We start from the raw sequence: 26,931 nt of genomic DNA on the forward strand, positions 1-26,931 counted from the left end.
TTTGCGACCCCAAATTTTGTGAATATGCTCTCTATAATTTTCTCTGATTTTCTCCGAAATTTCAGCTAGATTGGTTCATTCTCCGCGGTTTCGCGGAATTTTCTCCATTTCTCCGAATTTTTCTACATGTTGGTGAATAACCCCACTAGATTTCTTCAATATTTGTAAATTATTCCCGACTTTTTGTTGTTATTTGGCCATTCTATGATGTCGCCGCATGAAAACAGAAAAAAAACGGAAAATCACAGATGAGAATCGAACCAGCGATGCGCGATATGCATTCTACCGTAACGGTGTGCAACGCTTAATGTCACTCTGCGTACAGCGGTCGTTCTCGCCTTTATGTATGCAACCGAGAGGCGGCTTTCTCTTTGCCCGCGTAGCTCAGTCGGTAGCGGCGCCGCACCCTCAATACTCGCCCCGACAAGTTCAACTCCTCGAGGGGCGTATTATGCTTGTCTGAGAAAAAAAGGTTGAGACGCAGAGAAAAAGTGTCTGCGTCTTCACCGTTTGTGTGCTATTTAGGCTCTCCGCTTCGATATCGCTATCGTATTCAGACTGCAAAAAATACTCTCTAACCTTTTTTTTTTCTCAGACAAGCATAATATGTAAACGGAATTTCGAGCAATTTATTTTTTTCATGTCCTCCCACCTTTAAATCAAAAATTTTAGAACTTTTCAGATTTTTCAGCTATTTTTGAAGATTCTTTTTCGCGATTTCCAGTTTTTTTTGTCTGAAAATCGACGGGACGATATTCGTGAAGATTACTGTAGAAGCTAATTCCCTTGTAGTTTTTTTTTGCAAGCACAACCACGTTAGAAATGTGATCGTGCGACGGTGCGATAAAAAATAGATTTTTTACCTGTAAACTGATTCTCCTCCCTTTCCTGTTCCTGTTGGATCTCCAGTCTGTGCTACGTAGTTTTTCTCAATACTGTGGAATTGGTTCAGATTGTAGTACTTTTTCTTGCACAACTTGATAAAATTCAAAGAACATCTTGGACGTTCTTTTACAAATAAATCGATGATAAGGTCTCCAAGAGTGGTTTCCATTAGAACCGCCATCTGAGAATATTTTATTATTGATTAGGTTCTGATCATCAAAAGCGGAAGATCGAAGAAAATAACGATGGTGTACTTAACCAATGATGCAGAAATTTCTCAATTCAGTTAAACAAACAAAGCAGAGAGTATAGAAGCATTACATTTATTCAACATTCAGTAAAAAGCGTTATTGTATCCAAATTGTTTTCTTTACCCCGAATTGATGGTCATCCATTGACTAGCAAGTGTCACAGATAGATTAAAAAATAAAACCAAGGAATGTACATCTTAAATACAAGCTGAGCTGTCTGAAAAGGCTTTGATAACTCAATCAGTGGTCGCTGATCGTTTGAAAAATCGTCCAGTATAGACTCCTGAAAACGAACTTATTGTAAAAGAGCTTAACTAATTCCAAAAGAGGAAAAAAGTACCTGCTACTAATCCACCGACCCCAGCTGCAATTCCAGCTATTGCCGAACCAGCAGCCATCCCAACAGGCCCTCCAACGGCAAGTCCACCAACTAGACCTGCATAAATCGGTGCCTTTGCAGCTTTTGACTTCACCGCCTTTTTCAAATTCTCATTTCCTCTTTTAACATCCTCATTTGCCCTTTCGATTTGTTCTTCAATCGAATCAATCACATCGTGTTGCTCATGAACTATCCGACCGAGCTCTTGGAAAATCTTCTCCAAATCAGCCATATCCTTTTCAACCTTCGCTGTCGCTTCAGCTCGTTCTTTCATATCTGTTGCCAGCTGCCGTAACTCGTTATCTTTCATGGTTGTCTCTTGAAGATATCTTCTCGATTCCATTTCGTATGGATTATCATCTAAATCTCTTTCTTCTTGGTCAAACGGATTTCTTCCAGTTGGAGGAGCGAGAACGGGTAGTGTCTTAGTCACATTAATCAGTGTCTTTATCTGCTGTCTGAAACAGGGAAAATGAAAGACCAGCTATTGAAACATGGCAACGTACCTGATCGGCTCGATTATAGAATCAAATTCATGTTCTTGACTAATATCTGTCATCTCTCCACGGACAGCTAGAATCCCTCGCAGTCCTTCTTCAAGATCTCTTTCATACGTAGATATCTAAACAGAATCATTTTAAAATACCATCTGTATTTTTCAGTTAATACCGATTCTCGGAGTGCGGGTGTATCTCTGAGACCGCCCTGCAATGCAATTCTTTGCAAGTCTCTCAACTCGCCTAATTGCCGATTAGCTGTTTTTTCATACATGTGTACCAATGTGCTGAATCTCTGTGATGAAGTCATCTGAAATAATCTCAAATGATGGGGAAAATATCGCTTTAGGAAGAGATGAAATAACAATGTGATAAATACATCTTCACAGAATCAAATTTAATGAGAATGAATAATTTACTGCTTAAAACAAGAAAAAAGTTGTAACATGTTATTTATCACTGGCAACTTCTTCATCTACCGTTCCAATTTCATGAGATATTTGTCGATCTCTTTGTGGAAGCTTCTGAAAATTTCTACATAGATCGAGATTTCAATAATAATCAAGATTACCTTCCAGCTTGATTTTGAGCTTCAGCGACAATTTGAAGTGAGCTAATCAACTGACGGAACGAAGTTCTTCCACCCATCATCAGCAATGCATCATCCAACTCGGTGAACAAACCACGTATTTTCCGTTCCACCGACACTTCATTTTTGACACCGGTTCGGAATGCCATCACACAATGAGAGTTCACACATTTTTCAACTACCAATTCGAATCGAGCAGCAACAGAGATTATGGATGATAAAGCATTGATTGATCTTATGAGCTGTAAAGAAGAGTTTTCAAACGGAGCATTTTTTGTAATCGTTACTTTGATACAAGACCAATACTGCCTATCATGAAACTGCCGGCAGGAAGGTTGTTCTATCATGTTCGGCATAAAAATAGGCATGAAAATATCATTTGTGAGGGCGTCGCATATCCTTTCCCTGATTGCCATCAACAATGCATTGAACTGTTTGCTCTTTTCAGTCAAGTTGGGCAATTTTTCGAAAATTGAGCAACATGTGGCAAGATTTCGAGTCTGTCGAAGCGACATTGGATCCCATTCTTCTTTCACGGTATCTGAAATAATTTCACGAAAGTCTGTGGTCATAACCTCGTAACCCACCTATCAGAAAAGGAACAACAACTTTTTCAATGATGGCAGGTGCCAGCTCAACAAGAATATCATGTGTCTGATCGATTTCGGCATTTTCAGAACCCGCAAGTACAGCAGTTTTGAACCATTGCATCGATGTTAGAACTGTTTCATTCTGTAAATTGAATGTTACTTATTTACTTCTTCAAAACTCAACATACGTTCAGAATATCAGCTTGTAACATCTCCAACCGAACATATGGAGAACATAGCTTCGGGAGACACAAATACACGTAGGCATCTTGAAATGACTTGGAATCAACTGCTAGCCAGTCAATCATCCTTCCCAATACTTTCCGAAGATCAGAATATTCATCTAGAGCATCAGCAAACAAGACAGATGCTACTGCTTCCACTTCGTCGTATGTTTTTTTGTCAGAAGCCGTTTGTTGAGTGGTCTCTTCGTCATCAGTGCTGAGTCCTTCTTCATGAGAAATTCCGGAAAGAGTGGTCTCTCGCTCCGACGACGTCGTCCTCTGAAACGAAAAGTTGATATTCATAGGGGAATCGCAAAGGAATCAATAGCAAATATCATATGAATGTTTTGTTATGCGGCGAGAGTCGGGCAAGTTATTGTTCAATATTCACATGATGATTGCGAAATATCACAACAGAAGGATAGCGAAGAAATGAAAAAATTGAACAAAAGTTCCTCTTTTTAGCTAGAACTTACCTTCGCGCTTCTCGTTCTGCTGATCTCGTCGCTGCTTCTCCCATTTTAGCCGATTTTCCTTGCATACACTCCGCGTGTTGATCCCTCGTGTCTTGCCGTCGTCTCGACATGATTCTCATTGTTTTAGCTCTACCACAATCTCTTCTTTTATCAACTATTCCATTGATTTCAGCCACTTTTTCGTTTAAACATTCCAAAAGACGTCGCGAATAAACTCGCAACTCCTGGTACATTGTGTATTTTGTGCTTTGGGTGGGAAGTTCGGATTCCAGCTGAAAATAAAGACATGAATACAGACATATCAAAGATGTCGACTATACCTTTGCAATCAAAGCTTTATTCTCTTCGATATTCTGATGCAACTTTCTTTTCTCTTCCTTCCGGAAATTGAGTGCTTCGTCTCGTTCTTGAATTCGCAGCTTTAGCTTAGCAAGAATGTCTCCGATTTTTACAACACCTCCGGTATTTTTTGGGCCTAAAATTATTTAATGAATAAATGACGAAAAAACAAGATTTTCTGAATAAAGTTATAGAATACAAATACCTGAAAAATCAGGTTTTCCGATCACTTGTACATCCATTTCCAGATCAATATCCATATCCATTGCGGTATCATCTTCTATCGGAGCAACATGACCAAAAAGTTGAGAAGTGTTCCGTTTCTCTGTTCGGAGTTGTACAATCTGAAAATGCACATGGTCAGAAACAACCGAATCATGAAAAGTTCTAACCTCTCTCTTGCTCACAGCTTTCCTTATTTGTTGTCTTTCCCATTCTTCATTCTCACTATCTTCATCCTTCTTCCGATCTGATTCGTCTACATCTCCATGCTCTCTTTCTAGAAATCGTTCCTGTTCTTCTCTTCTTCTATCTTCCTCTGAACGGAGTAACTCTCGAGCCGAATAAAAATTGTTAGCGCATTCTTCATCAGAGTCGTCGTTTTCATCTTCACGAATGAGCCTATTCCGTTCATTCTTAGATTTTAACTTTTGTGTATCATCCAAAGGAATGTAACCATCTTGATTTCCCTCTCTTCGTGCCCTCTCTCGACGTTTCTTGGCTTCAAAAACAGCACGAGAATCAGGAATCCCTTCAAATACCGATGCGAACTTGTTGGACACTGAGCTTATTGCATCTCCATCAATATTTAGATCTTCGTCGTAATCGAAACTTTCGGTATTGGAAATGTGCTTAGCTGATTTATCTCGATACTTGTCCAAATATTTTTGTTTTTCATTGTTCGTTTTCTTGTCTTCTCTGGACTGTTTTTCTTTTTTTACAATTTTCTCCAAAGCTTCTTTCCGTTCTTTTTCCTGCTTGCAGATTTGTTCAGCCTCTTCTTCCAATCTGTGCTGTCGTTTTAGCTCTTCGACTTTCTTCTTGTCCTTTTTGAGTTTGAAGAAAGAGTCAGCGCCTTCATCTGCATCAAAACTGATAGTTGCACGCGGGACAGCCGTTTTTTTTACCTGAAACTTGAAAAATATGGTTAGTCAAAGAATAAGCAAAAACAAACCTCGTTTATAGGAGGTTTGTCTTGATTCTCTGCATCAGGCTCATCCCAAGCTTCAGTATTCCGTTGACGGATAGCTCCTTTTGTTTTTGGTTTACGAAACATTTAGAAAAATAAAAATATTGCAGAAAAGAAAGAAAATTTATTCGAAAACTGGAGTCTCAGTTTTTTTTCGAACAATTGTGTCGTCAGATTCGGTGCTTGGTGTGCATACACGCACTGGTGTTGAGCTATTTTTGCATCTTATTTGACGAGCGACTTTTTCGTAAATCGTCTGTCGGCTTTTCGTATTCTATCAATTGAGGCGTATTTTTAACTTCAGAACATCTCTCTTCAAATTTTCAAATCGTTCTCTATCGGTTCTTAACATATTTCGCAATTGTTTCTTTTCAGAATGGGTGACTACGTTCCTGGCTTCGAACAACGCGAGAGCGATAATCGCAGCTTCGGGCATTCTCGCCTTCCAACTCTTGGAGCTATTCCTGTAAAAAATGAGAAGGGACAAACTGTGATGCAGAAAGTCAAAGTGTCGAGATATGTTGCTGGAAAGGCGTACGTTTTTTTTATGTTCTCAAGTTTTGTCGGATGTAGTAACACATTCTGTTCCTGACACTGACAACAATGTTTCTGACAAGGGAGTTACTTGAGGGGCGGGTTTAACTTTTTTTGAAATTTTGGGAGCAGATAGAAGAGCTTATGAGAATTCCAAATCTGTTAAAAAATCAGCAAAATGCACACGTGGGCTGAGTTATGACCTAGAAAAGTTTCCCTATGATTAAGCAATTTCTCGTGAAATTTTTTCACGTAATAGTGTATTTCTTTTAAAACAATAGATTTCAATCATCAGTGTGGTAAAGTGGTAAAATGGCAAATTCAGAGGAGGAAGGTTGTAGGTTCGATTCTCCCGATCCCAAAAATTTTGCAAAATTTTTTTGTTTTTTTTATTGAAAAACAGTTGAGGATTCTAAACACATCGGTGGCATTCGATGACAAACTGCTGGAAACATATGTTATTCAAAATCAACGGTCAATACTTTGACTGCTTCCTTCACAGAAACTTGTCTATGTGGAACCGTGTATGTAAGGTGATAAATTCTAAGCTCAGTCCGGTGGCGTTTGCTAAGTGAGTAGGAGCGATTCCTTATGATATTCTGATCCCTCCCACTTGACCTACAGGACTCTAGTCGGTCCGTCTGGTCATTTTACTTTTTTATTTGTACAGGTCCCATTTCTTGCCAAATTATCTATCGATTTCCCCCATGCATTGCAAATAAATATATTATTATTATTATTGGCACAATACGCGCATTTGACCATTGACAATCTTTTGCACCCAGATAATTGGCGCTTTCCATAAACTTTCCGGTCGAAGCAATATTGAATTGGTCTGTCACATTTCGGAGCGCAACTGTCCACATAACCGCCAGAATACCAGGCATACTGTCTTCATTCTTGGAAGATGGGAGAGCACATCTGCCAATATGCTTGGCTCAGCATCTGCAGTTATGGCAGCTTAAAATAAAACAAAAAAAATTTGCAAAATTTTTGGGATCGGGAGAATCGAACCTACAACTTTCCCCCTCTGAATTTGCCATTTTACCACTTTACCACACTGCTGATTGAAATCTATTGTTTTAAAAGAAATACACTATTACGTGAAAAAAATTTCACGAGAAATTGTTTAATCATAGGGAAACTTTTCTAGGTCATAACTCAGCTCACGTGTGCATTTTGCTGATTTTTTTAACAGATTTGGAATCCTCATAAGTTCTTCTATCTGCTCCCAAAATTTCAAATAAAGTTAAACCCGCCCCCTCAAGTAATTCCCTTGTGAGTTTCTGTTTGTTTTTTTCTAATAATGTTGATTTTTCGTTTTTCAGCCCAGAGTATGCTCGAAACTATGAGAGTGACAGTAGCGACTCAGATCATGAAAAACAACGAGAAGACGAGGGTCGTAGACGCAGACGTCGTGATAGCAGTGATGAAGACGATAGAAGACACCACAGAAGAAATGAAGATCATGGAAGACGACGTCAAGTAGAGAGACCAGAAATTCTTGGCCGAGAAGAAGAAGAGTCGTCCGGGAAAGAACAGGACTCGGATGAGGATGAGGATCAGAAAGAGGAACGGAGACAAAGAGTTCGAATGAGAATGTTGGAATTGCAACGGAATAATAGAGACAAAGAATGGGTGGAGGAAGAGGATGAGGATTCTGATGAAGAAGAATTTGAACGAAAACGACAAAGAATTAGAGAGCAGGTGCTGAAAAGGGAAGAAATGATGAAAAAGGAAATAAAAGAAGAAGAAGAGGAGGATGAAGTTGAAGAAGAAGAGGAGGAAGAGGAAAGCAGTGAAGAAGATGATTCAGATGAGGATATCGATCCAGTTCCAAGACTGAAGCCGATTTTCACTAGAGGAAAAGATCGTATAACTTTATTGAAAGCAGAAAAAGAAAAGGAAGAAGAAATTCAAAGAAAAATAGAGGAGGAGAAAAGAGCCGAGGAAAGAAAACGAGAAAGTGCAAGGCTTGTGGAGAAAGTTCTTCAGGAAGAAGAGGAAGCAGAAAAACGGAAAACTGACGATCGTGTTGATTTGACGTCAGTTCTCACTGATGATGAGACAGAAAATATGGCTTATGAAGCGTGGAAGTTGAGAGAGATGAAGAGGTTGAAGGTAATAAATCAAGACCGTTTCCTTCCCAAATCGCATTCTTTTTGGTGAAGCATACATATTAAGTCTAGTCTCAATTAATGATTGTATATCTAATTTCAGAGAAACCGAGATGAACGGGAAGCTGCTGCACGAGAGAAGGCTGAACTTGACAAGATTCATGCGATGACAGAAGAAGAGCGTTTGAAATACTTGCGATTGAATCCAAAGATCATCACAAACAAACAGGACAAAGGAAAATACAAGTTCCTACAAAAATATTTCCATCGTGGAGCTTTCTTCTTGGATGAGGAAGACGAGGTTCTAAAACGTAATTTCGCGGAAGCTACCAACGATGATCAGTTTGACAAGACGATTCTACCGAAGGTTATGCAGGTATGTAATTTCTCATTTTGTATGAAATTAATATCCAATATTCCTTTTTTCAGGTCAAAAACTTTGGAAAAGCTTCACGAACCAAATATACACATTTGACTGAAGAAGACACCACGGATCACCAAGGTGTCTGGGCATCCTCTAATCAACTGAATTCCCAATTTTACTCGAAAAGAGCTGGAGGATCACGACCAGTTTTCGAACGTCCAGCTACCAAGAAGAGAAAAACATGAGGTCCTCTATGCCATTCTTCCATTCCTTGAAGGCTAAATTCATAACGAATTTCAACCATTAATTGTTTGTCTCAAATATGTTCAATAAAGTATTTTTCAAGCCTATTGAGTTGCAAGGGCAATTCCCGTATCGGAACACCAAAGTTCAAAGTTCTCTTTGCCTCCGACCAACTGACTAATGCAAAAGCCAAACAATTGTATTCCTGTTCAGAAAAAAACGAAACAAACCAACTGCTGCCCTCTTTTTTGAGCGAAGAACCCAAACTGTAGCCCACAGTTTATTGAAACCTCTTTTCTTTTATTTAAGTCTTGTTTTTCAAATGCATTCAACCTGAGCGAGCCAACATCTTCCATTCGTCCTTGTTTTCGCCTGTTTTCATCCTTTTTCAAGGTCTGTCTTCATGTCAAAAGGCGTGTGTAGGTTGGCGATCGACACTTTTTTTTTCGATTTGGCGACTGAGTGGTTCTGTGTTTTTAATTAAAAACGGGTCAGTGGTTTGTATGCATGTTTGCAAAGTGTCCTATTTCTTCAAACAACATTTATTTCCTTCTACTCCGTCTAATACTGAACCCGAAACTCCTGTGAAAGTTCTCTCTTTACTGGTTTATTAATTTTCCTCGAAAAAGTTTTTTCGTCCATTTCTGTGTTGCGAAATTCAAATTTCTCCAGATGGTCGACTGATTGGCACGCATGTGACCTGAACAGACAGTTTGCACTGAATGAATTTGATGATATTCGAAAAAAAGTAATGCTTCATTTAGAAAGAAACGAAATATTAGCTTCCTGAAGATGTTTTTTTTTGTGCACCCTATTGGGTGAATAATTTACGAATAGCGCACAACTGTTGATTGTTGACGCGTACATCGATAAAAAAGCAAAATTCAAAAAGTTCAGAAGAAATTAATTTGTTCGTGAACCGACATAGTGATGGATTTGAGAGTCTAGGCATCACTTTTCCCCTCAATTCTTCCCTTTCTAGGTCATTCCACGGCAATCCAAGCCAAAAATTCCACGCCAAAAATCACACGCCGAATAAACAAGCAAAGAATTTTGGAAAAAAATAAATAAATTTTAACCAAATCTACAGTAATCTGAGCCGAATCGGAGTGATTCAAAACCTATCTCCTCCCTCATTTTTGAAAATAATTTATATCAAAATGTTTGCGAGAAAATTTTGCACAAAAGTTACTTAATTAGAAAATTTTATAATCGATGGTATTTTTATAGATCCCCAAAAACCTCGAAAAATTTAATTTTTCAGTTGGTTTTCTAGAAAATGTATCTCCTCCTTCAATTCTTAACCAAATTTAACGCTCAGGGTCATTTTGTGTGTTTTTGCTCCCTCATAATTACTTATTTTGAAATCAAAATTTTCGACCCAGAATTTTTAAATGCCGAAAAACTAAATTTTTCACTGTATCGCGAAAAGCGCCCACAAATCAGAAAAAAAATCAAATTTCGTAAATTATTCACCGTGCCCTACAGTAAAACGTTTGATCGTGGCAAGGACCTAAGAAAATTAAACACAATGCGCCTTCGATACGGAATCGAAACCGCCCAAAATATAAATCACACCGCCCAAATATCAAATATGTTTTGCTCGAGTCATTACTTACCAAAAATCAGAAATTTGACCGAATTTTGTAGGAAAACTATTTCTATTCATCATTATTTCTTATCAAAGTTGTGTTTTATTATAGTTATTTAGTATACGACCTAAAAGAATTTTGAACTTTTTTTTGTGTTTCCTACAGTAAGACTTTTGCTCGCGGGGAGAATCTGTGAAAAGTTAAACGCAATGCGCCTTCGTTACGGTTATCCTACCGCCCAACTATCGCAGCATTTTGTTTCGTTTGAGTCATTACTTATCAAAAATCAAGAATTCGACCAATTTTTGTGGGAACGCCATTCCTATCAATATTTCTTATCAAAAACGGAAAACGTAGGCAGAGAAAACAAAATTGGAGATGACTCATCTCTTCTCCACTTTTTTGTGGGCAGATTCAGGGGAAAAGTGGGCAAACTACATTGGTTTCTATTTTTTCTCGTCTCCAAGATTTCGACTTTCTTACTTTATACTATCGATTTCATTATTCTTTTTATAGAAAATGTCGGCTTTCGCTTCTTCGGACCGCGCTGAAAAGTCTGGAATTGCCCTGGAGGCTCAACAAAAAATCTACGAGAAATACGACAAGAATCTTGCAGGGGAAATTCTCCAATGGGTTCAGGTTTGTTTGATGATTTAGAAAGTATTGCTATATTTGACTTTTTTTAGGATGTCACCGGGCTTTCATTCGACACTCAAGGAGACGCTGATAATTTCGTCAAAGTTTTCCAAGACGGAAGTGTTCTGTGCAATCTTGCAAACGCTCTCAAGCCAGGAAGCGTCAAAAAAGTTAACACTTCTGCTATGGCTTTCAAGAAAATGGAGAATATTTCATTCTTCCTGAAGTTCGCAGAGGAATTCGTTCAAAAGTCTGAACTCTTCCAGGTATTCTTTGAAAGTGTAAGGATTGAAGAAACTACGATTATATTTACAGACCGTTGACCTGTATGAAGGACAGGATCCGAATGCAGTGCTCATCTGCCTTGCTTCGTTGGCTCGTAAATCTGAGAAACACTTTGGACGCTCGGGACTTGGACCAAAAGAAGCACAGGGAGATCGTCGGGAATGGACTGAGGAGCAGCTGAAGGTTAGTAAAAATCGAGTTTGTATAAAACTGAAAATAAATTGCAGGCTGGCCAAAATGTGATCGGGCTCCAAATGGGCAGCAATAAGGGTGCTACTGCCTCTGGACTCAATATGGGAAATACGCGACACATGTAGAACATTTGAAGAGCTATATATTATTTGAATACCGGTTGTTAACATCAATTGAGTATAATCCCTTGGTTCATATTAGTTATTGCTCTTAATTCCATTGTTGTTTTCCCCGCAAAGGTATTTATTGTCATTGAAGCTTGAAAGGTTATAATGAATATATAAAGCATAAATTGCAAAAAAAGAAGCTAAAGAGATCATTGTTGACTAGAAGTGTATAGAAATGATTGAGATTTATTTACAAGTTTCCAAATGGCGATTCAAGTAGGAACGAAGAGCAAATCGTCGTCCACATTTGTCGCATTCGAATCGTTTGTCCCCTGAAAATTCACTCAATTTACAAAAACTTCGTTTTATTGAGACCTGTATGAGTGAGCATATGTGCTCTCAAATTGCTCCGATCAGCAAACGATTTCCCACAATGGGCACATGGAAACGGTCGAATACCAGTGTGAGATCTGAGATGTCCCTGTAACAGCCAAAGACGAGAAAACCGTTTTCCACAGACATTACACTCGTGAGCAGCATTATGTGTTAAGATATGCATACTGAAACAAACTCTCTTAATTAACAACCATCTGGCTTCCCGATTCTTAAAATTTCCCAATCAGTTTTGAATACCTAGAATTATATAATCATATTTTTTATTATCCCCAATTACAAGCGCATATATAAATGCGAGGGTGAGTAAAAACAGGTACAGGTGGTGATTGCGCAACAAGAATATTCAGACAGAACAACTAGCTGAATGAAGAGGACAGGTGCGAATTGTTGGCTGGTTTAATAATAAGAGAAGAGCAAGTCGGGGATTAACCTCATAAAAGGGTTCAATTACATTTGGTATTACGGGGGATCATGTGTAACACTGTTGAAAAGCTGATAATCGAGAAGTTTGGATTACTGTAGGCCTATGTAGACACTGCCATTCGAGAAACATACCTCAACGCAGGCATGCTCACATATACTCGATCGCAATGGGGGCATTGTTTGGCATGAGGACTATCCAGTGCCCGGTGGGTCTGAAAACAATGCGATTAGAATTCAAACAGAAAATCGTCTAATTTGCTAAATTGGACTTCAATGCTATCAAACAAATTGAGAGTGACATACAGTACCACTTCTTATATTTTTTGTGTTCGGTGAAAATGACAACATTTCGATGTCTCAAATAAATTTTTTTTAACTTGTCCAATTATTCCGACTTTTCTTTTATTATACTGGTAAAAAGAAGTTGGAGTTGTGGAAAAGATACACCAGTGGCCGAAGGTCTCACAACGACCACTCCAGTAACCTAAAATATTTTCTTTCAAGGATTTGTTTTCTCTTTTTTACTTATTTTTGCAGACTTTTCTGTTAATTTAAAAAAAAATGTTTCGGTAGTCAAACAATTGACTGAAAACGCATAAAAAACGAGATAACAAACCAGAAAAACAAAACCATCTTTAGGTTACGGTAGTTGTTGTTGTGGGACCTTCGACCACGGGCACCGTTCTCTTCCACAGCTCCGACTTGAGAGTAATAACTTATTTGAAATGATCCTCCTCACTGAGATATACCAAAGTGTCTAACCTATTCTTTTTGTTTTTTTTACAGAAAGCTTGTCAGCTGCTAAAGTTCAGCTGATGATGCTCCGAAGTTTTCAGATCAAGCAAACAACCAAGATTTAAGACACCTAATGTTCATCGTTTCGAGAAAACTATCCCCAAAACCTTTAATACAAGAGCTCCCAAACTTTCAATTTTAAGCCTATTTTCTAGGTTCCTGTCAAAGATATAACAAGTTTTTCATTGATGAATTAATTTTCAAGAAAAATATCACAAGCATTTTATCAGTTGACAAATTTTTGATATCTTGCATTGGAATTGAGATAAATTAGATCCCACTGGACAATATGGGGACCCTTCTATTACAAGTTTTACAGTTCATGGAGTGATACCATGCGCGCCCAGCTGCCTCTAACCAATATTTGTTGCATCATCATACTAACCTGTTTATGCCGGCTGAGATTTGAAGTTGTTGCGTAACTCTTCCCGCATTTGTCACAAACGCAACGGTTTTGAGACGACGACGAGAGACTAAAATAGAGATCAAGGTTGAGCTTGAAAATGAAATACCGTATTAACTCTAATTGTAGAAGACCATTCAAATCCTCAAATTTGAGATCCATAATCTCGAGTCTTGTGAAAGCTAGCAAAAGTTTGTCAGCTTGAAATTTGTTCATCATATAACCATAATTTTATCAGTTGACACATTTCTGGTATTTTTCACAGGAATGGAGATGCTCAACGTTGAAGGTTTGGATGGGCTTCTGTGAGAGGAAATACGTTAAGATGCAATATTGGTATATTTTTTTTTTTCAGAAAGAGTTTAAGAAATTCAGTTGGAAAAGAACAAAAAAAGCTTGCGAGAATGCTCTTTGTATTCAAATGATTCAAATTCTCTAAATCTAACTGAAAATAAGTAAAATCATCCCTCTCTTCAGCTTCTTTCCACTTCTCAATCAAACCTACCGTACCCTTATGTCTGTCTTCTTGCAAAGAAAGAGAGGTAACCAAAATGATAACTGTTAGTATTGAAACTCGTTTGTAACGATTTCAACAATGTTATACTTATGAAACTTGTTTTTCATCAAGATAACGGAGAGTTCTCCGCGGTCCTTCTAATTCTTAACTTCAGATACTGTAACACATGCAATAGAAGGGCTTACTTTCTACTTTGATACTATTTATCTCGATTTCTATTGAAGGTATAAAAAAAGTTATTGTCAGTTAAATTGTTTATCATAACAGCAGAAGTGTTTTGTCAGTTGCCACAATGTTCATTTCTTTTACAAGGACCGAGATAAAGTAGCTGGAACTTTTCAGTGTGGGGGGGGGGGGGTGGCTTCTATTACAGACGGTTCAAGGAGTTGTGGCTGAATACAGTACCAAAAAAGTTGATGGCCTTCTTTGCATATTTTTAAAATAAAATAAAATACCTAAGATATATTTCGGAAAAGTTTCAAAAAGAGTTTCAACTTACTTCTTTTTGTTTAAACTTCTTCTATCGATGCTTTGCAGAGAATCGAGAGTGTAGCCAGTTGAGGAAGTGGGAGAAGGAGATGAAGATGAATCACCATCATTCTCTAGTTCAATTTTTGGAATTATTATAGGATTCGTTGTGTTCAAAATATTCTCTATTGAGAAAGCATTTGTTTGAGGTTGTAACGGAGATTTCTTCGGTGGTTCCGACGATTCAGAAGAACTTGAAGATGATGAAGAGTGAGTGAGAGTTTTTTGAATTTGAACTAGATTTATCAGGTTCCATAGTTGTACATCTGAAAGTTAACGAAATCTCAAATAGAATTACAAAAGATTGGGATTACCGAAGTTTGAATAGTCCCCACCGGAAGTGGTAGGTCGTGAATTAAGATTCAGATTTGAAGTTATCATAATATGATTTAACCCAATTATGGGTGTCAAGTAAACTACAATAAACTGTTGAGCATCTTGGCTGAAGCTCAAAACATGGGCGGGGCAAAGCCAGCTACGATTGGTTCAGCTCAGAAAAGGGGCGTGGATCATCAGAGGGTGTTGCCACCCGGCTGGCATCAATAGAGGGGCTGGCAGCAAATATTCAGGGTAATAAGGTTTATGGGGGAGTTTTAAAGAATAATACAATATCGAAAAAGGTTCCCTTTTGCTATCGGCCCTAACGAAAACAGAAATCATGTTCAGAACCTGGAATTACCTTACTTGCAAAAACTGAAATTTGAAACGGAATGATAAAAGACGTTCAAAAATATCATCTGGTTTCCAGTTCTCATTGAGAGGAACAACGAATTCAGTTGTAGAAGTAGTTATTGTATACTCCAAATTACCATCAAGTTTTTTTCGAAAAAATTGTTTTTCATTTTCAATTTCTCAGATTTCGACCCTGATTTTCTCGAAAAGGGTAGTTCTTTAGCAAAAAAAAACAAAATAAATATTTGAAAATGTATCATTCTCAGCTTTCAAATAATATAGATCTTATACAAAAGCTCCACCTCCCGATTGCAACCATCCCTAGTTAGGTTACATTTTTAAAAAGTTGATAGCAACTGATTTTCAAATTTTTCAGGTAACATTTTCATAAAATGCATTCTAAAACAATTAACTAAAATCAAACCAGTGAAAAATAGCGACATCCCAAAATTTTTTTGCTTGAACCAACAGTTCTGCTATCCTCAGCTTCATTTTCATACCGTATTCCATTCACTCCCCCTTTGAGCTTATTCAATCAGAAGAGCAGATGGAGCAGGTGACACTGTTCATGACCTGTTACATCATACCTAATTTTAACGCCGGCTGTCTATTCGATCTGACTAAATAGTAGGTTTGTCTCTGTTTGGATATGAGCCCACCCGTTTTGGCTTTTCGAGAACATTTGAACATTTGGATCTCGAGATAAGCGGATGAACTACGCGAAATTCTAATTGAAGCCAAAGACACATGAAGAACTTCTTATAACACATATTTGCTAACTGGAAGAACCAAAACTTAAAATACAGAATCAGTATGAAGAATTTATGAAATTCCTGAAGGTAACCTAAAAGTTCAGGTAACCAGATTTTTAAGAAACACCGTTCTGATTTCCATTCAATGACCATGAATACATCTTCAAATATTTCTCAAATTGTTCTTGGGAATCCAATTGTCTTCTAAACGTATTAAACTGCAAGTTCGGTTTGGTTTTACAAAACACCTTAAATACTCTAATAGAATGTCCAGTAACCTTCAACAAACCGTATTGTATCATATTGTATGATTTTGCATTTTTCTGAAAGCAAACAACTTTTTCTACAATAGCTAGTCGTTAAATTCTTGACAAATGAGGTTTGAGCCTATTGAAACTCGGTTTCTGTAATACAAGGAAAGGGGCACCGTCGAAAAACTGCTAAATGACAGCTGAAAAGGCGCAAACTGGCGAGTTGGCAGCCGAAGGAGAACCGACGGACCGTCCACGGGCAATCGGAACCCTATGCAAAATCGACTTGAAAGTTTCGATTGAAAATCAGCCAGAAAACAATATTTCGCACTGCCACTACAACGATGATAAAAGTTAATTTTCCTCCCATCGGATCACCTCAAAAATAGGTTGTTAAGGTTCGGGAGTCCCCCTCTACATGTGAAAATATATCGAATGATGCTTAACTGGCAAAATCTACATCGTAGTTTAAACCGTTTTTTTTAACAGTGGGTACCTTTTTGATATTTCTTAAATTGACCGAGATAAATCAGCTCAAAGTTGGCGTTATGTGTTTTCCAACCAGTTCCCAGATTCCAAAAACCATTATGACAAGATAGGCAACACTATTACATATTGTTGTTCAGCAATCCATTTTGAAGAAGAAAACAGGTCGAGTGTTGAAGCAGACACGTGTCATTGTTTTGTTCTCAATGACCACTTGATGATAATAGTCTAATGGGTTCGCTTGTAAGATTGAAAACACCTGTTTTCAGTCCATAAGAGTGGCCGAGAAGATGTTCCAAGAAGACATTTGTGGTAAAGAAATAATTTTTTAAAAGTTATGTTTTGAAATTCAAAGTTTTATTTTTTATATGTATGGTAGAAGAGCACCCTCGCCGTAGGCTCAGACCAAAGTTACCGTAAACACTCTAGTAGAGTGTCTGTCAACTTTGAACCCATATATCTCATTCCCTGCAAAATATAACAAAAATTGGTCAACTAAACAAAATATTTTTGACATTACTATAAACATTTTATCAGTTGACCAGTTTTTGATATCTCTTACTGGAACTGAGATACATGTGCTGGAATTTGAAGGTTTGGGTGGCACTCTATTAGAGTGTTTACGGTATGTAGGTTTTTGAAACATGTATATTTTGGAGCACACTGTTCATTTATTTGAAACTTTGCTCAAGAAATCCAATTAGAAAAAAATTATTCTAGAAATTTTGAAATTTTCCGATTTAAAAAATTTCGGTTGTGTTAAATATCAAAAGGTTTCGCTTTAACTAAATACCTCTCACAGCTGTAAATAGGTTTTACGGTATTTTCCAGGAATCTGAGAATTGAGAATTTTTCCGACAAAAAATTGCCTCGATCCGTTTCCGTTTTTCTGTATTTCGGAAAATGAGTTTCCTTCCTTCCGTGTTAAATATGTTCTTGATGTTTTTAAGCTGACTGCTTCTACAGTAACCATCGCTTTTCACTAACAGAGCAATCCATTATTTGTATTACACAACAATTCTTTTTCAACTTTCTCTAATCGGCTCGTCAATCATCAAATTGGCTCCTCGTCTTCTTCGTTTTGGAGGCACCCGTGGGGGGTCAACTCTTTCTTAAAAGGCATATGGCCGTCTGTCAAACGGGCTTCTAACCAGATGATGATGATGATATCTCAGCAGGAGACACATTTTGTTCTCTTTGAAGATACTCATGTCTTTTCTTTTCGTCTTCTTCTCTTCTTTGTCAATTGCATAATCTTTTCACATTTGTTTGACAGGCGGTAGAGGGAAGTCCAAGAAACCCGAAAAGTCAGAAATAGGAAGCGAGATAATTATGGAGAAGGGTAAGAATAGTTTCACAGATATTAAGAAGAGTTTTTATGAAAACCGTACAAACATTCATCTGGTCCAGAACATCGGAGCTGTGGAAGAGAAAAACCGCTGGACGTGGCCGAAGGTCCCAAAACGAAAACTACCGTAACCTAAAAGTATTTTTGTTTTCGCATTATTGTTGTCTGAAAAAAAAGGTTGAGACGTAGAGAAGGTGTCTGCGTCTCCACATAGTATGTGTTATTTAGGCTCGTCGCTTCGATATCCCTACCGTATTCAGACTGCAAAAATACTCTCTAACCTTTCTTTTCTCAGACAGCAATAATAGTTTTTTCTCGTTTTTCACTGCTTTTCGTCGCAATCTCTGTCATTTTTCACCAAAAAAAAGAAAATATCTTTGACAGTGAGAAATTGACTATTCCGAGAAAACTTTTTATTCCGGATTTCAATCATATTTGCAATAATTTTCTGACTTTTTTAAACTTAGAGGTATCTGCCTAATTTTTTGAAAATCGGATTTGGGACAACAAATTACACCTAGTGGACGATTTTTGTGATAAAACCTTGAAAACTACCCGAGTTATCTGGAAGTCTGAAAATATGCGTTTTGCGACCGTTGAAAGTTTATACGTCCACTCCAAAGATCAGTAGATAACGACCTCCAGCAAAGACGGAGGTGTCCAATTTTAATTCTTCCTTCTTGGACACGGGCTTGGAAACAAGAAAAATGAAATAGAAGATGAAAAAGAGATTTATTGAAGAAAAATAGTTTCAAATGTAGATATTCCTGAACATATCAACAAAAATTATGAAAAATGACAAATTTCAAAAGTGTACTGATTAGCCAGACTTTCGTCCGTTGATCCCTTTCGCCACGTAGAGGCTCAGTACATGAAAGGGAAAATGGGTTTTCACTGGGGGAAAACACCAACACAAAACCCCGGTCTCCGAGGAGACAGTTTTCTAATTTTCCATAGTTCTTTTTCACTGCTAAAAAGCTATATGATCGCTATTTATTGTCTAATTCATTTGTTCCTTTTTTCTTTGATTGGGTCTTTTGCAAAAGGGGGACGTTCAGTGAAAATGATTTCACCTAGCCATGAACCACCAAACATGGCGACCCTAAGGGTCTTTTATAACTTTTTTCGCATCCGACCAATCGAAGAAAAAAGCAAATGAAACAATAAACAGCTTACGCAGGGAGCTTGAGGGCAGTCAAAAAGTGCTAGTGAAAATTATCAAACTAATTCAAAAAGTGGGATTTCCCAAAGGACTTTTTTTAACGTGGAATTTTTACAAAGTGGACAGAGGTAGGGGGCGTGACCTACTATTGATTGATTTACAGGTTTATTGCGTAACGTGTAAAAAGTTTTAAAAAATCGAAAATTGAAAGTAAATTAACGTAACCCATTAAAAAACTGAAAAACTGAGGGCGAACGAGTAAAAACTAGGTAGGTTGAATCACGCCGAAGGCGCATTGTCTGTTGTTTTATTTATTGGGAAATTATCTCGATTCCTATGAAAGATACTCGAAACTTGTCAACTAATAAAATGCTAGTGGTATAAAGGTGATAATTTTGTCAGATACTTTAACAACAGTCCCCACTTTTCAATTTTTCAGAAAGTATCAAAAATATCAGTAGGTGTTTACCACTCGTATCGGGGACTAGATCCCGGGACTGAAATTACTTTATTCCAGATTCCGGATTCCGTTCCTCAAAAAATTAATTCCGGCCATCTCTGCTTAGAACATATTTACGAAAATCGAGAAATATTTTTAGGTTAAGGTAGTTGTCGTTGTGATACCATTGACCACGGGTATCGGCGTTTCTTGTCCACAGTTCCGATTTTCTTGTGCCAGCATAATAGGAAACCGAATTATTAAAAGTGTATTCTGAATACTATTTTGAACGGTCCTAGTTTTGGAGGGTCCCTTGCATTAAGAAATCGCGATTTACAACCACATTTGATAATAAATAAATAAATTTATCCATGTTGGAAAGAGATCATAGACAAATTCATCTTTAAATGATAAGAAGTTTATGACCAAATGTTACACATTGTCAAAAATATTCTGCAAAGAAAGAGTCTTGGAAACAACAGAACAGGAAAGAGGAAGAAATAATAAATTAGTTCGAGTCATTGAAGATAAAGTTGAATCTCGAAAGTGTAGTTGGAAGCGATGAAATCAGGGGTCCATATGCAGCAGCGTTGTCATAAAGCTCAAACAATGGTGCAGCAACCAGCTTGAAATTTTTCGGAACGCAGAACGTGGCTGAAATAGAGATTTTTTATTCGGCGTTGTCTGTTTACTATGGAGTTCATGGTACATGAATAAATAAGGTACTTCTAGAGAAATCAATTTATGTGAATCTTACATTTTGCAGGGAGCTGAACAAGCAATAGTTTGGTGTGTTCTTTGGGTTTCGTCACATGTGCAGGAATATATGGGTAACGTGGAGGATCAAAGTTTGGGCGCCACCAGTTTCCTATTTCATCCTCGATGGTCCACTCATTTGACTCTCCGTCTGTTCTTCCAAGTGTATCGTTCAGGAGACGTGTAACTCCGGAAATTTCGTCTTCGCCGATTTCCAATTCACCACCAGGCCTAAAAATTTCAAGGCTAAATTATCGTTTTTGTCAGTTATCTCTTACAATTTATAGAATGTTGTTCCTATTTGAAGAAGCAGAATATGTGGGAGTGAATGTTCATGAACGATCAATACTGCTTCCACAGAACGCCGCATTCCAACCACTTCGTACTCGTCTTTCATTCTCTTGAACCTTTCAGGAACGGATTTATCCTTCTCAGCTTGAGCATCTTTTGTTCCGAAAGTATAGTTTGTGAGAGGATATACGTTGATGGTTCTGTTGAACGGCGGTTTCTCGTCAAAATTCATCGGAGACTCTGGAACTGATGCTGCAATTGTTGTTCGATCGATTTTTGGCCAGCTGTCATCCATCGCTTCTGAATTTAATTTTTTAGAGTTTGGAAAACGATGTTTTTATTTATTAAGAGTTTAAAAACTTAGTTCAATTTAATTCAGTCGAATAAATCATTTGGTTCGAACGCCTCGAATTCTGTGTTCCATGGCCTAGAATTATGTGGAGGTGGAGCGCGTTTGTCGATTCGGAACTCTAGGCCAAAAGTTAATTTTGATTGTAACTTTTTTATGGCGATTAAATTGGATATTGTTAAAATCATTTCTTATAAATTCTTGACAGTTAAATACAACAATTGTGATCGAAAATTGAGAAGGAAACATACGTCAAAGAACACTCGCCTATCATCTACTAGCTAGTCACATTTAAAGTGTAAACAATCGGGAAGAAGACGAAAAAGACAGAGAAAATGATCACTCTGATTTTCTCTGCCTCTCTCTCTCTCTCTCTCTCTTTCTAATTTTTAAACTATAAAATCTTTGCTCTCAAACTGTCTGTACAGACATCTGAACCTTCGTTTCTAAACTGTTTTCATATGCTAATTGTGCGAATGTATCAATAACCATATGATTTTTTTGTAGATAAATCGTCGAATTTGCACCATTCCATACAAAAAGCCAACAGCGTTCGATTGGTTGCCGATCTCATGCCGCACGACTCAAATGAGGTAGATTTAACCAATTGGTTCTAATAGATAAAATTTCTATTTTCAGGGGAAAAATAGACCCAGCGTCGTTTTGTCACTTTCAGCTGGTGCGATTGCCGGAGCATTAGCCAAGACGACGATTGCACCGCTAGATCGAACTAAAATTTATTTTCAAGGTATTTAAATTTCCTTCTCAAAACGCTAAACATAAATCTATTCCAGTGTCAAGTACTCGAGGTTATTCTTTTCGGTCAGCTATAAAGTTCATCAAGTTAACATATCGAGAAAATGGGTTCTTGGCTCTCTATCGAGGAAACTCTGCGACAATGGCTCGTGTTGTTCCTTATGCATCCATGCAGTTCGCAGCATTCGAGCAATATAAGAAACTTCTAAAAGTAGATGAAAATAAGTAAACGTTGAATTTTCAAGTTATGTGACTCAAAAATTCGGTTTTCAGTGTTCGAACACCGGTGAAGCGCTATATTACTGGATCCCTTGCTGCCACAACCGCTACAATGATCACGTATCCTCTCGATACTGCCAAAGCTCGATTGTCTGTATCTTCCAAGCTTCAGTATAGCTCACTCAGGCATGTATTCGCAAAAACTTATCGAGAAGGAGGTATTCGACTGCTCTATCGAGGGATATACCCGACAATTCTTGGTAAGTTCGAGTCATAAATGAGCACATAAGGGATATCTGGGGGAAAATTTGAAGTTTTTGAGCTTGCAAAAGGAGGGAAACGATAGTGAAAAACGACCATTCCAGAGATCTAGGTCTCCTCTAATAAACTGATTCAATTTTCACCAATTCCTTATTTAGTAAATAAAGGTTAATGTCAACTAGCTTTCAGGAGTGATACCCTACGCCGGCTCATCATTTTTTACCTATGAAACCTTGAAGATTATGTATCGGGATAGTACAGGAGAAGTGGTAAGTCAAGAAAAAATTTAAACTTTTCTCGATTATTATATTTCAGGAAAGTTCTCTTTTCCGGATGATGTTTGGTATGCTAGCCGGTTTAATTGGACAATCATCATCGTACCCTCTGGATATTGTACGACGAAGAATGCAAACGGGACGCATTCCGAGTGGATGGAGTCCTCTACGTGCACTCATCCATATTTACCACACGGGTGAGTTCAATTCGGAAGCAGTACCGAAACAAAGATATCTGAATTTTACAGAGGGTCTCAAACGAGGATTGTACAAAGGATTGAGTATGAATTGGCTGAAAGGACCGATTGCTGTTGGTGTATCGTTCACTACGTATGAAAAAGTCGTCGAACTCGTTGGTCATTTGAAGCGATAGCTCATGGAACTTGCCTAAATATAAAATGTTTCTCCCCATCTGTTTTTCTCTCGTTTCTTTCATTTGCCTAAGCATTCATTTTTAGGAACTGCCATTTAGATTTGGGATAGTTGATGATTTCTAGTTTTTTTTTTGGGATTTCAAAGAAATTTCTCCTTTCAAATATTGATTAATAATAATCAAAATCATATTTTTCTCTGTAAATAATCAATTTTGAATTTTTATTGTTTTCCCCCCGTTGTTTCATCCTCAAGTGCCAGTGTTTTCCGCCAAATTTTAGTGATTTTTTTGCTCAATTTATTAAAATACGATGTCATAAACTTTTTTATGTTCCGGCGCTATCGGAGTTCGCAAGTGGCTCTAAATCGATTTTTTATGCAAGTGTCCCAGTTGGAGGATTTCGAAAAAGGTCAAACTGTCCGGAAAAAAAATGTGGAAAACGTGCCAAAATTCTCTGAAATTTTCGTAGTTAGTTTTTCATGATTTCTACCAACTGGGACATCCGGCGTATCTTAAATTATCGAGTAGCACCACACAACCAAGGTAGCGCCTATTTCTCCACCTATATCTTTGGTTCCATCTTCTCCAACAATATTTTAATCAATTGTAATACAATAAGTGTTAACTGTCATATGTGATAGTTACAGAAGGATGTCTAGAATGCCTAATCAAAGTGAAGCCGTCACAGAAACGTTACTCAAAGGGGATGTCATATGGGTCCCGTATCGAAAGGATCCGTTGTGGCCTGCATTGGTAAAATTCCGCTTTTGTATAGTCAGAAATCACACCTGAAACGTTTCAGGTGCACAATGTGTATAAGAAAAAGGTTTCATACAGCTTCTTTCCGCTGCCTTCCAATGAGCAGGATATGAAGAAAAACAGATTCAGTTGCGCTTCTAAAGTTTGTTTTCATTTGAATACACGTATTCATAAAAATCTGTTCAGCGAACCTTTGCATTCGTCCGAACCGAGCCAATAGCTCCAAACGCAGATGAAGAATTCAAAAAAGCATTTGCTGCTGCTTGTGATTACTTGAAACAGGAGGGAAAAGTTCGTGGATCAGCTATCAATACAATTGCAGAGGCTGCTGAAAAAAACATAAGGAAAGAACGAGAAATCAAAAACCAAAAACGGAAACAAGTTGACCCAGATTCTCCGGAAAATCCTGAAGGGGACCGAGAAATAGATGAAGACGACGTTGCCCCACCTTGTAAATTTTTCCTTTTTTCTTTTGAAAAATCAAATAACACTTCAGCTCCAAAACGGACCATTTCAATGTCTTCTGACCGTCAAAGTTTTTCTTCTTCCTCTCAACAACCAATTACTAAAGAACAATCTCAGATCATGATGGCAGTTGTGAGTCTTCAATTCTAAATAAGCAGATATTTTGAAATTTTGAATTCAGATCAACGAACGCTTGGAGACGTACATAAATGAAATCTGGAGCACTACCAAGGTCCAGGAATTGCAGAATCAGAATATGCATAACGAGTTGATAATCAATGTGAGAAACAATCAGTTCTTAGAAGGTATACCGATGATTCTGAACAAAACTTTTTCAACCAGGAATTATTCAGAATCAGACTACAAAAATGTGTTCGAACGGATAGTGGAACTCATACGTTCTCGAAATTCATCCCTTTCTTTGATATCGGCATTCAACATAACTGCTTCTCATATCATTCCACATGTACTTATCAATTGCTACTCATCGTGTAAAAATGTAGGCCACCAAACTGCGAAGGCAATTTATTATCGCAAGAAGGCTCCTGTATACGGGTGAGTTTGAAAAAACTAAAGCGAATATCAAAAATCGTAAAAAGATTTCCAGACTTGATCCATCTATAAATATCCCAGTCACTGATCATTTGGAAGAACTCTGTCGCTTAGCCTGTGATGAAGGGGATGCCATACGAAATCGTACACCGAGCACAAATGTTTAATTAATACTTGATCTTATTGTTATAATTATTCGAATTGTAAATCAGGATAACATCCAGATATTCTTCGTTTTATCATAGTTTTATTACCATAAATGGTTATGATTATGCAGTTTAGTATTGTGGTCAAATGAAAAGTGATTTGATTTTAGTTCACTTGGAATCATTAAACAGAGTAGCTACCCAAAAAGCGAAATGTTCTTGTTTTTGTAGAATGAAATGAAAATGGCGAGTTATCACTAGGTGTTTGAAAGTAAGCTTAGAAATATGGGCATTAAAATTTCCCAAATAAATAAAACCCAAAAGAAAACTAGAAAAGGATGTCTGACAGTAAGAAGAAATCTAGGCAGCATGAGTTGTTTTATGCATGTGGTGCTCTGCTTCCTCCTGTTCTTCGTAGAATGTGAGTAGTAGAGGAAGGACACAGAAAATCAACAGAACTCCTGGAAAATTGAATTAGATGTACAACGAAAACTAGAAAAGAGACTTTACCAATTATGATCATCCAAACAGAAACAGTAGGTGATGTCGGAGCACGAGCCGTTACAAAATGGAAGCCATTAGCTCCGTGGCCATCCTCCGGAAGTGCCTCTCGTACTTGTGCTGGAATAAAAAGGTTTTTTGATTTTAAAATAAGTTTTCTAAGTACCAATGTTTGTATCGGTTTTATGAAAAATGTCTTCAACACTTGGATCTCTTGAACCTTTATCATTTTTTAGGAGTGTTGTTCTATCGTCGATGTCTGAAAAATAACGGTTGAAATGAAAAAAAATCGAGTTCTGTACCAATCAATATTTCATCTTCTTCTTCATCTTGACTAGAAACCGATTGCACACCTAATGCCATTCTCATCCGACTAACCGGAATTTTCACCTTCGAAAGTGCCATAAAATCTTGTTCTGACACCATATTGTTGACCCGTTTAATTTCAGCGACCTGCAAACTTTTTATTCATATTTTCGAATCTACAACAAAAAATGAACACCTACATTAACTTGATATTTTATGGCCAATTTGTTGAGCGTATCGCCATGTTTTATATTTCTTTCAATTAAAACTATGTCTTTGTAGGTTGGCATGTCATTTTGGAATCCCTCATTCGATGATGTTCGAGCCGCACGACTTCTCATTGCAAATTGCTCCACAGAGCTCCCTTCTTTCATCGACATTCTGCTGAAAATTTGAAAAAATCGATTCATAATGATAGAGAACGAAAAATGGAGAAAATTAGAGATGCAGAAAACTACAGTAATTTTAAGAAACAGCGTAAAATCTGTTTTGTGGTTCTCGAAGCGCTTTGAATTACAGTATTATTAACCAGCTATAGCTGCAGCTAGAAATTGTGAAGCAGGTTTTTATCGCCACTCTCTTTTTAGACTAGTTTCCAGTTATAAATTACTCCGAAAGCTTCATACTGTTCTAATTCGTTTTGTCATAAACCGTGTTAGAAAAAATAAAGGAAGTGCTAATTTAACACTTATTCTAACTATTCTATGCCTATCTTGAAGAAGCCGAATCAAAACGATTCAATAAAAAATCCACGTATCGTAAAGCTGTGATGTCGCTGCCCGTAGATGCAGGTGGCAAGGCGATTTTATCCGGTCTACGTCTTGGAGCGTTGCAAGCAGGAATCTAGACAGAAAGTCGACATAGAAAAAAAGAAGCTATGTGTCTTTTGTGTGAGCGTCTAATGCCCTCCACTTGCTTCACTCTCTCGTTTTATTTGCTGGCCGCCCTTTCCACTACTCGTTGAGATGCGCTCTATCGAACACTTTCCCGGCTGCTACCGCCCTTATTTTCGGCTCCCAACAGTTTTTAAGGCTTTATCTCAGTCCCTCTGGTTGAAGTTGTCTAATTAAAGTTTTTGTTTTCTAGCAGGCTTAAAGTTCCACCTCATAATTCGTCATTTTCGCAAGTAGGCTTACTCAGAAAGTCGGAGGCCCAATTTTTTGAAGGAACGCAAAAAGGCGCTAATTAATAAAAAAAGCTACTAAATCAAATTTCTTGAAATCAGATCATGATTAAAAATATTATTTTGATATTTCGAATC

The 26,931-nt window shown here is 37.5% G+C and overlaps 10 protein-coding genes across 10 annotated transcripts in view; 4 read left to right on the plus strand and 6 right to left on the minus strand.

Annotated features, from left to right (window-relative positions):
• The window catches only part of Cbr-sig-7, a gene marked incomplete at both ends in the record, with an annotated part of 3,283 nt that extends 2,217 nt beyond the window's left edge, over positions 1-1,066 (minus strand). The window contains one exon of the mRNA XM_045239713.1: positions 864-1,066. Coding sequence (XP_045094887.1) covers positions 864-1,066 — 203 coding nt within the window. The remainder of the gene's footprint in view (positions 1-863) is intronic.
• Positions 1,067-1,372: 306 nt separating this feature from the next.
• On the minus strand, positions 1,373-2,322 carry Cbr-syx-17 (the record flags this gene model as incomplete). Its single annotated transcript, XM_002639977.1, has 4 exons — positions 1,373-1,419; positions 1,477-1,973; positions 2,022-2,137; positions 2,185-2,322. The coding sequence occupies 4 exons, from the start codon at positions 2,320-2,322 to the stop codon at positions 1,373-1,375; spliced, it is 798 nt and encodes a 265-aa protein (XP_002640023.1).
• Positions 2,323-2,487: 165 nt separating this feature from the next.
• On the minus strand, positions 2,488-5,506 carry CBG12496 (the record flags this gene model as incomplete). The annotated part of the gene is made up of 8 exons (XM_045239719.1): positions 2,488-2,536; positions 2,584-3,142; positions 3,189-3,333; positions 3,380-3,692; positions 3,892-4,163; positions 4,212-4,366; positions 4,436-5,357; positions 5,405-5,506. The coding sequence occupies 8 exons, from the start codon at positions 5,504-5,506 to the stop codon at positions 2,488-2,490; spliced, it is 2,517 nt and encodes an 838-aa protein (XP_045094888.1).
• A 289-nt stretch (positions 5,507-5,795) lies between these two features.
• On the plus strand, positions 5,796-8,679 carry Cbr-mfap-1 (the record flags this gene model as incomplete). The annotated part of the gene is made up of 4 exons (XM_002639979.1): positions 5,796-5,953; positions 7,282-8,074; positions 8,174-8,446; positions 8,500-8,679. 4 exons carry the CDS (start codon positions 5,796-5,798, stop codon positions 8,677-8,679), a joined length of 1,404 nt encoding a protein of 467 aa, XP_002640025.1.
• A 2,109-nt stretch (positions 8,680-10,788) lies between these two features.
• On the plus strand, positions 10,789-11,507 carry Cbr-cpn-1 (the record flags this gene model as incomplete). Its single annotated transcript, XM_002639980.1, has 4 exons — positions 10,789-10,908; positions 10,956-11,171; positions 11,221-11,373; positions 11,418-11,507. 4 exons carry the CDS (start codon positions 10,789-10,791, stop codon positions 11,505-11,507), a joined length of 579 nt encoding a protein of 192 aa, XP_002640026.1.
• Positions 11,508-11,735: 228 nt separating this feature from the next.
• Cbr-ces-1 lies at positions 11,736-15,913 on the minus strand (the record flags this gene model as incomplete). Its single annotated transcript, XM_002639981.2, has 6 exons — positions 11,736-11,821; positions 11,865-12,049; positions 12,441-12,520; positions 13,489-13,576; positions 14,523-14,817; positions 15,811-15,913. 6 exons carry the CDS (start codon positions 15,911-15,913, stop codon positions 11,736-11,738), a joined length of 837 nt encoding a protein of 278 aa, XP_002640027.2.
• A 4,256-nt stretch (positions 15,914-20,169) lies between these two features.
• On the minus strand, positions 20,170-21,003 carry Cbr-cfim-1 (the record flags this gene model as incomplete). The annotated part of the gene is made up of 3 exons (XM_002639982.1): positions 20,170-20,315; positions 20,419-20,648; positions 20,696-21,003. The coding sequence occupies 3 exons, from the start codon at positions 21,001-21,003 to the stop codon at positions 20,170-20,172; spliced, it is 684 nt and encodes a 227-aa protein (XP_002640028.1).
• Positions 21,004-21,629: 626 nt separating this feature from the next.
• CBG12501 lies at positions 21,630-22,941 on the plus strand (the record flags this gene model as incomplete). The annotated part of the gene is made up of 7 exons (XM_002639983.1): positions 21,630-21,650; positions 21,697-21,805; positions 21,852-22,038; positions 22,087-22,292; positions 22,483-22,562; positions 22,609-22,765; positions 22,817-22,941. 7 exons carry the CDS (start codon positions 21,630-21,632, stop codon positions 22,939-22,941), a joined length of 885 nt encoding a protein of 294 aa, XP_002640029.1.
• Positions 22,942-23,592: 651 nt separating this feature from the next.
• CBG12502 lies at positions 23,593-24,884 on the plus strand (the record flags this gene model as incomplete). Its single annotated transcript, XM_002639984.2, has 7 exons — positions 23,593-23,694; positions 23,744-23,842; positions 23,887-24,151; positions 24,197-24,297; positions 24,347-24,470; positions 24,519-24,720; positions 24,773-24,884. 7 exons carry the CDS (start codon positions 23,593-23,595, stop codon positions 24,882-24,884), a joined length of 1,005 nt encoding a protein of 334 aa, XP_002640030.2.
• Positions 24,885-25,223: 339 nt separating this feature from the next.
• On the minus strand, positions 25,224-26,050 carry CBG12503 (the record flags this gene model as incomplete). The annotated part of the gene is made up of 5 exons (XM_002639985.1): positions 25,224-25,324; positions 25,374-25,484; positions 25,531-25,623; positions 25,667-25,817; positions 25,871-26,050. The coding sequence occupies 5 exons, from the start codon at positions 26,048-26,050 to the stop codon at positions 25,224-25,226; spliced, it is 636 nt and encodes a 211-aa protein (XP_002640031.1).
• Between the last annotated feature and the right edge of the window lie 881 nt (positions 26,051-26,931).

Source organism: Caenorhabditis briggsae (assembly GCF_000004555.2).
Source record: "Caenorhabditis briggsae complete genome, chrI, whole genome shotgun sequence".
In the NCBI taxonomy this organism is placed as follows: domain Eukaryota; kingdom Metazoa; phylum Nematoda; class Chromadorea; order Rhabditida; family Rhabditidae; genus Caenorhabditis; species Caenorhabditis briggsae.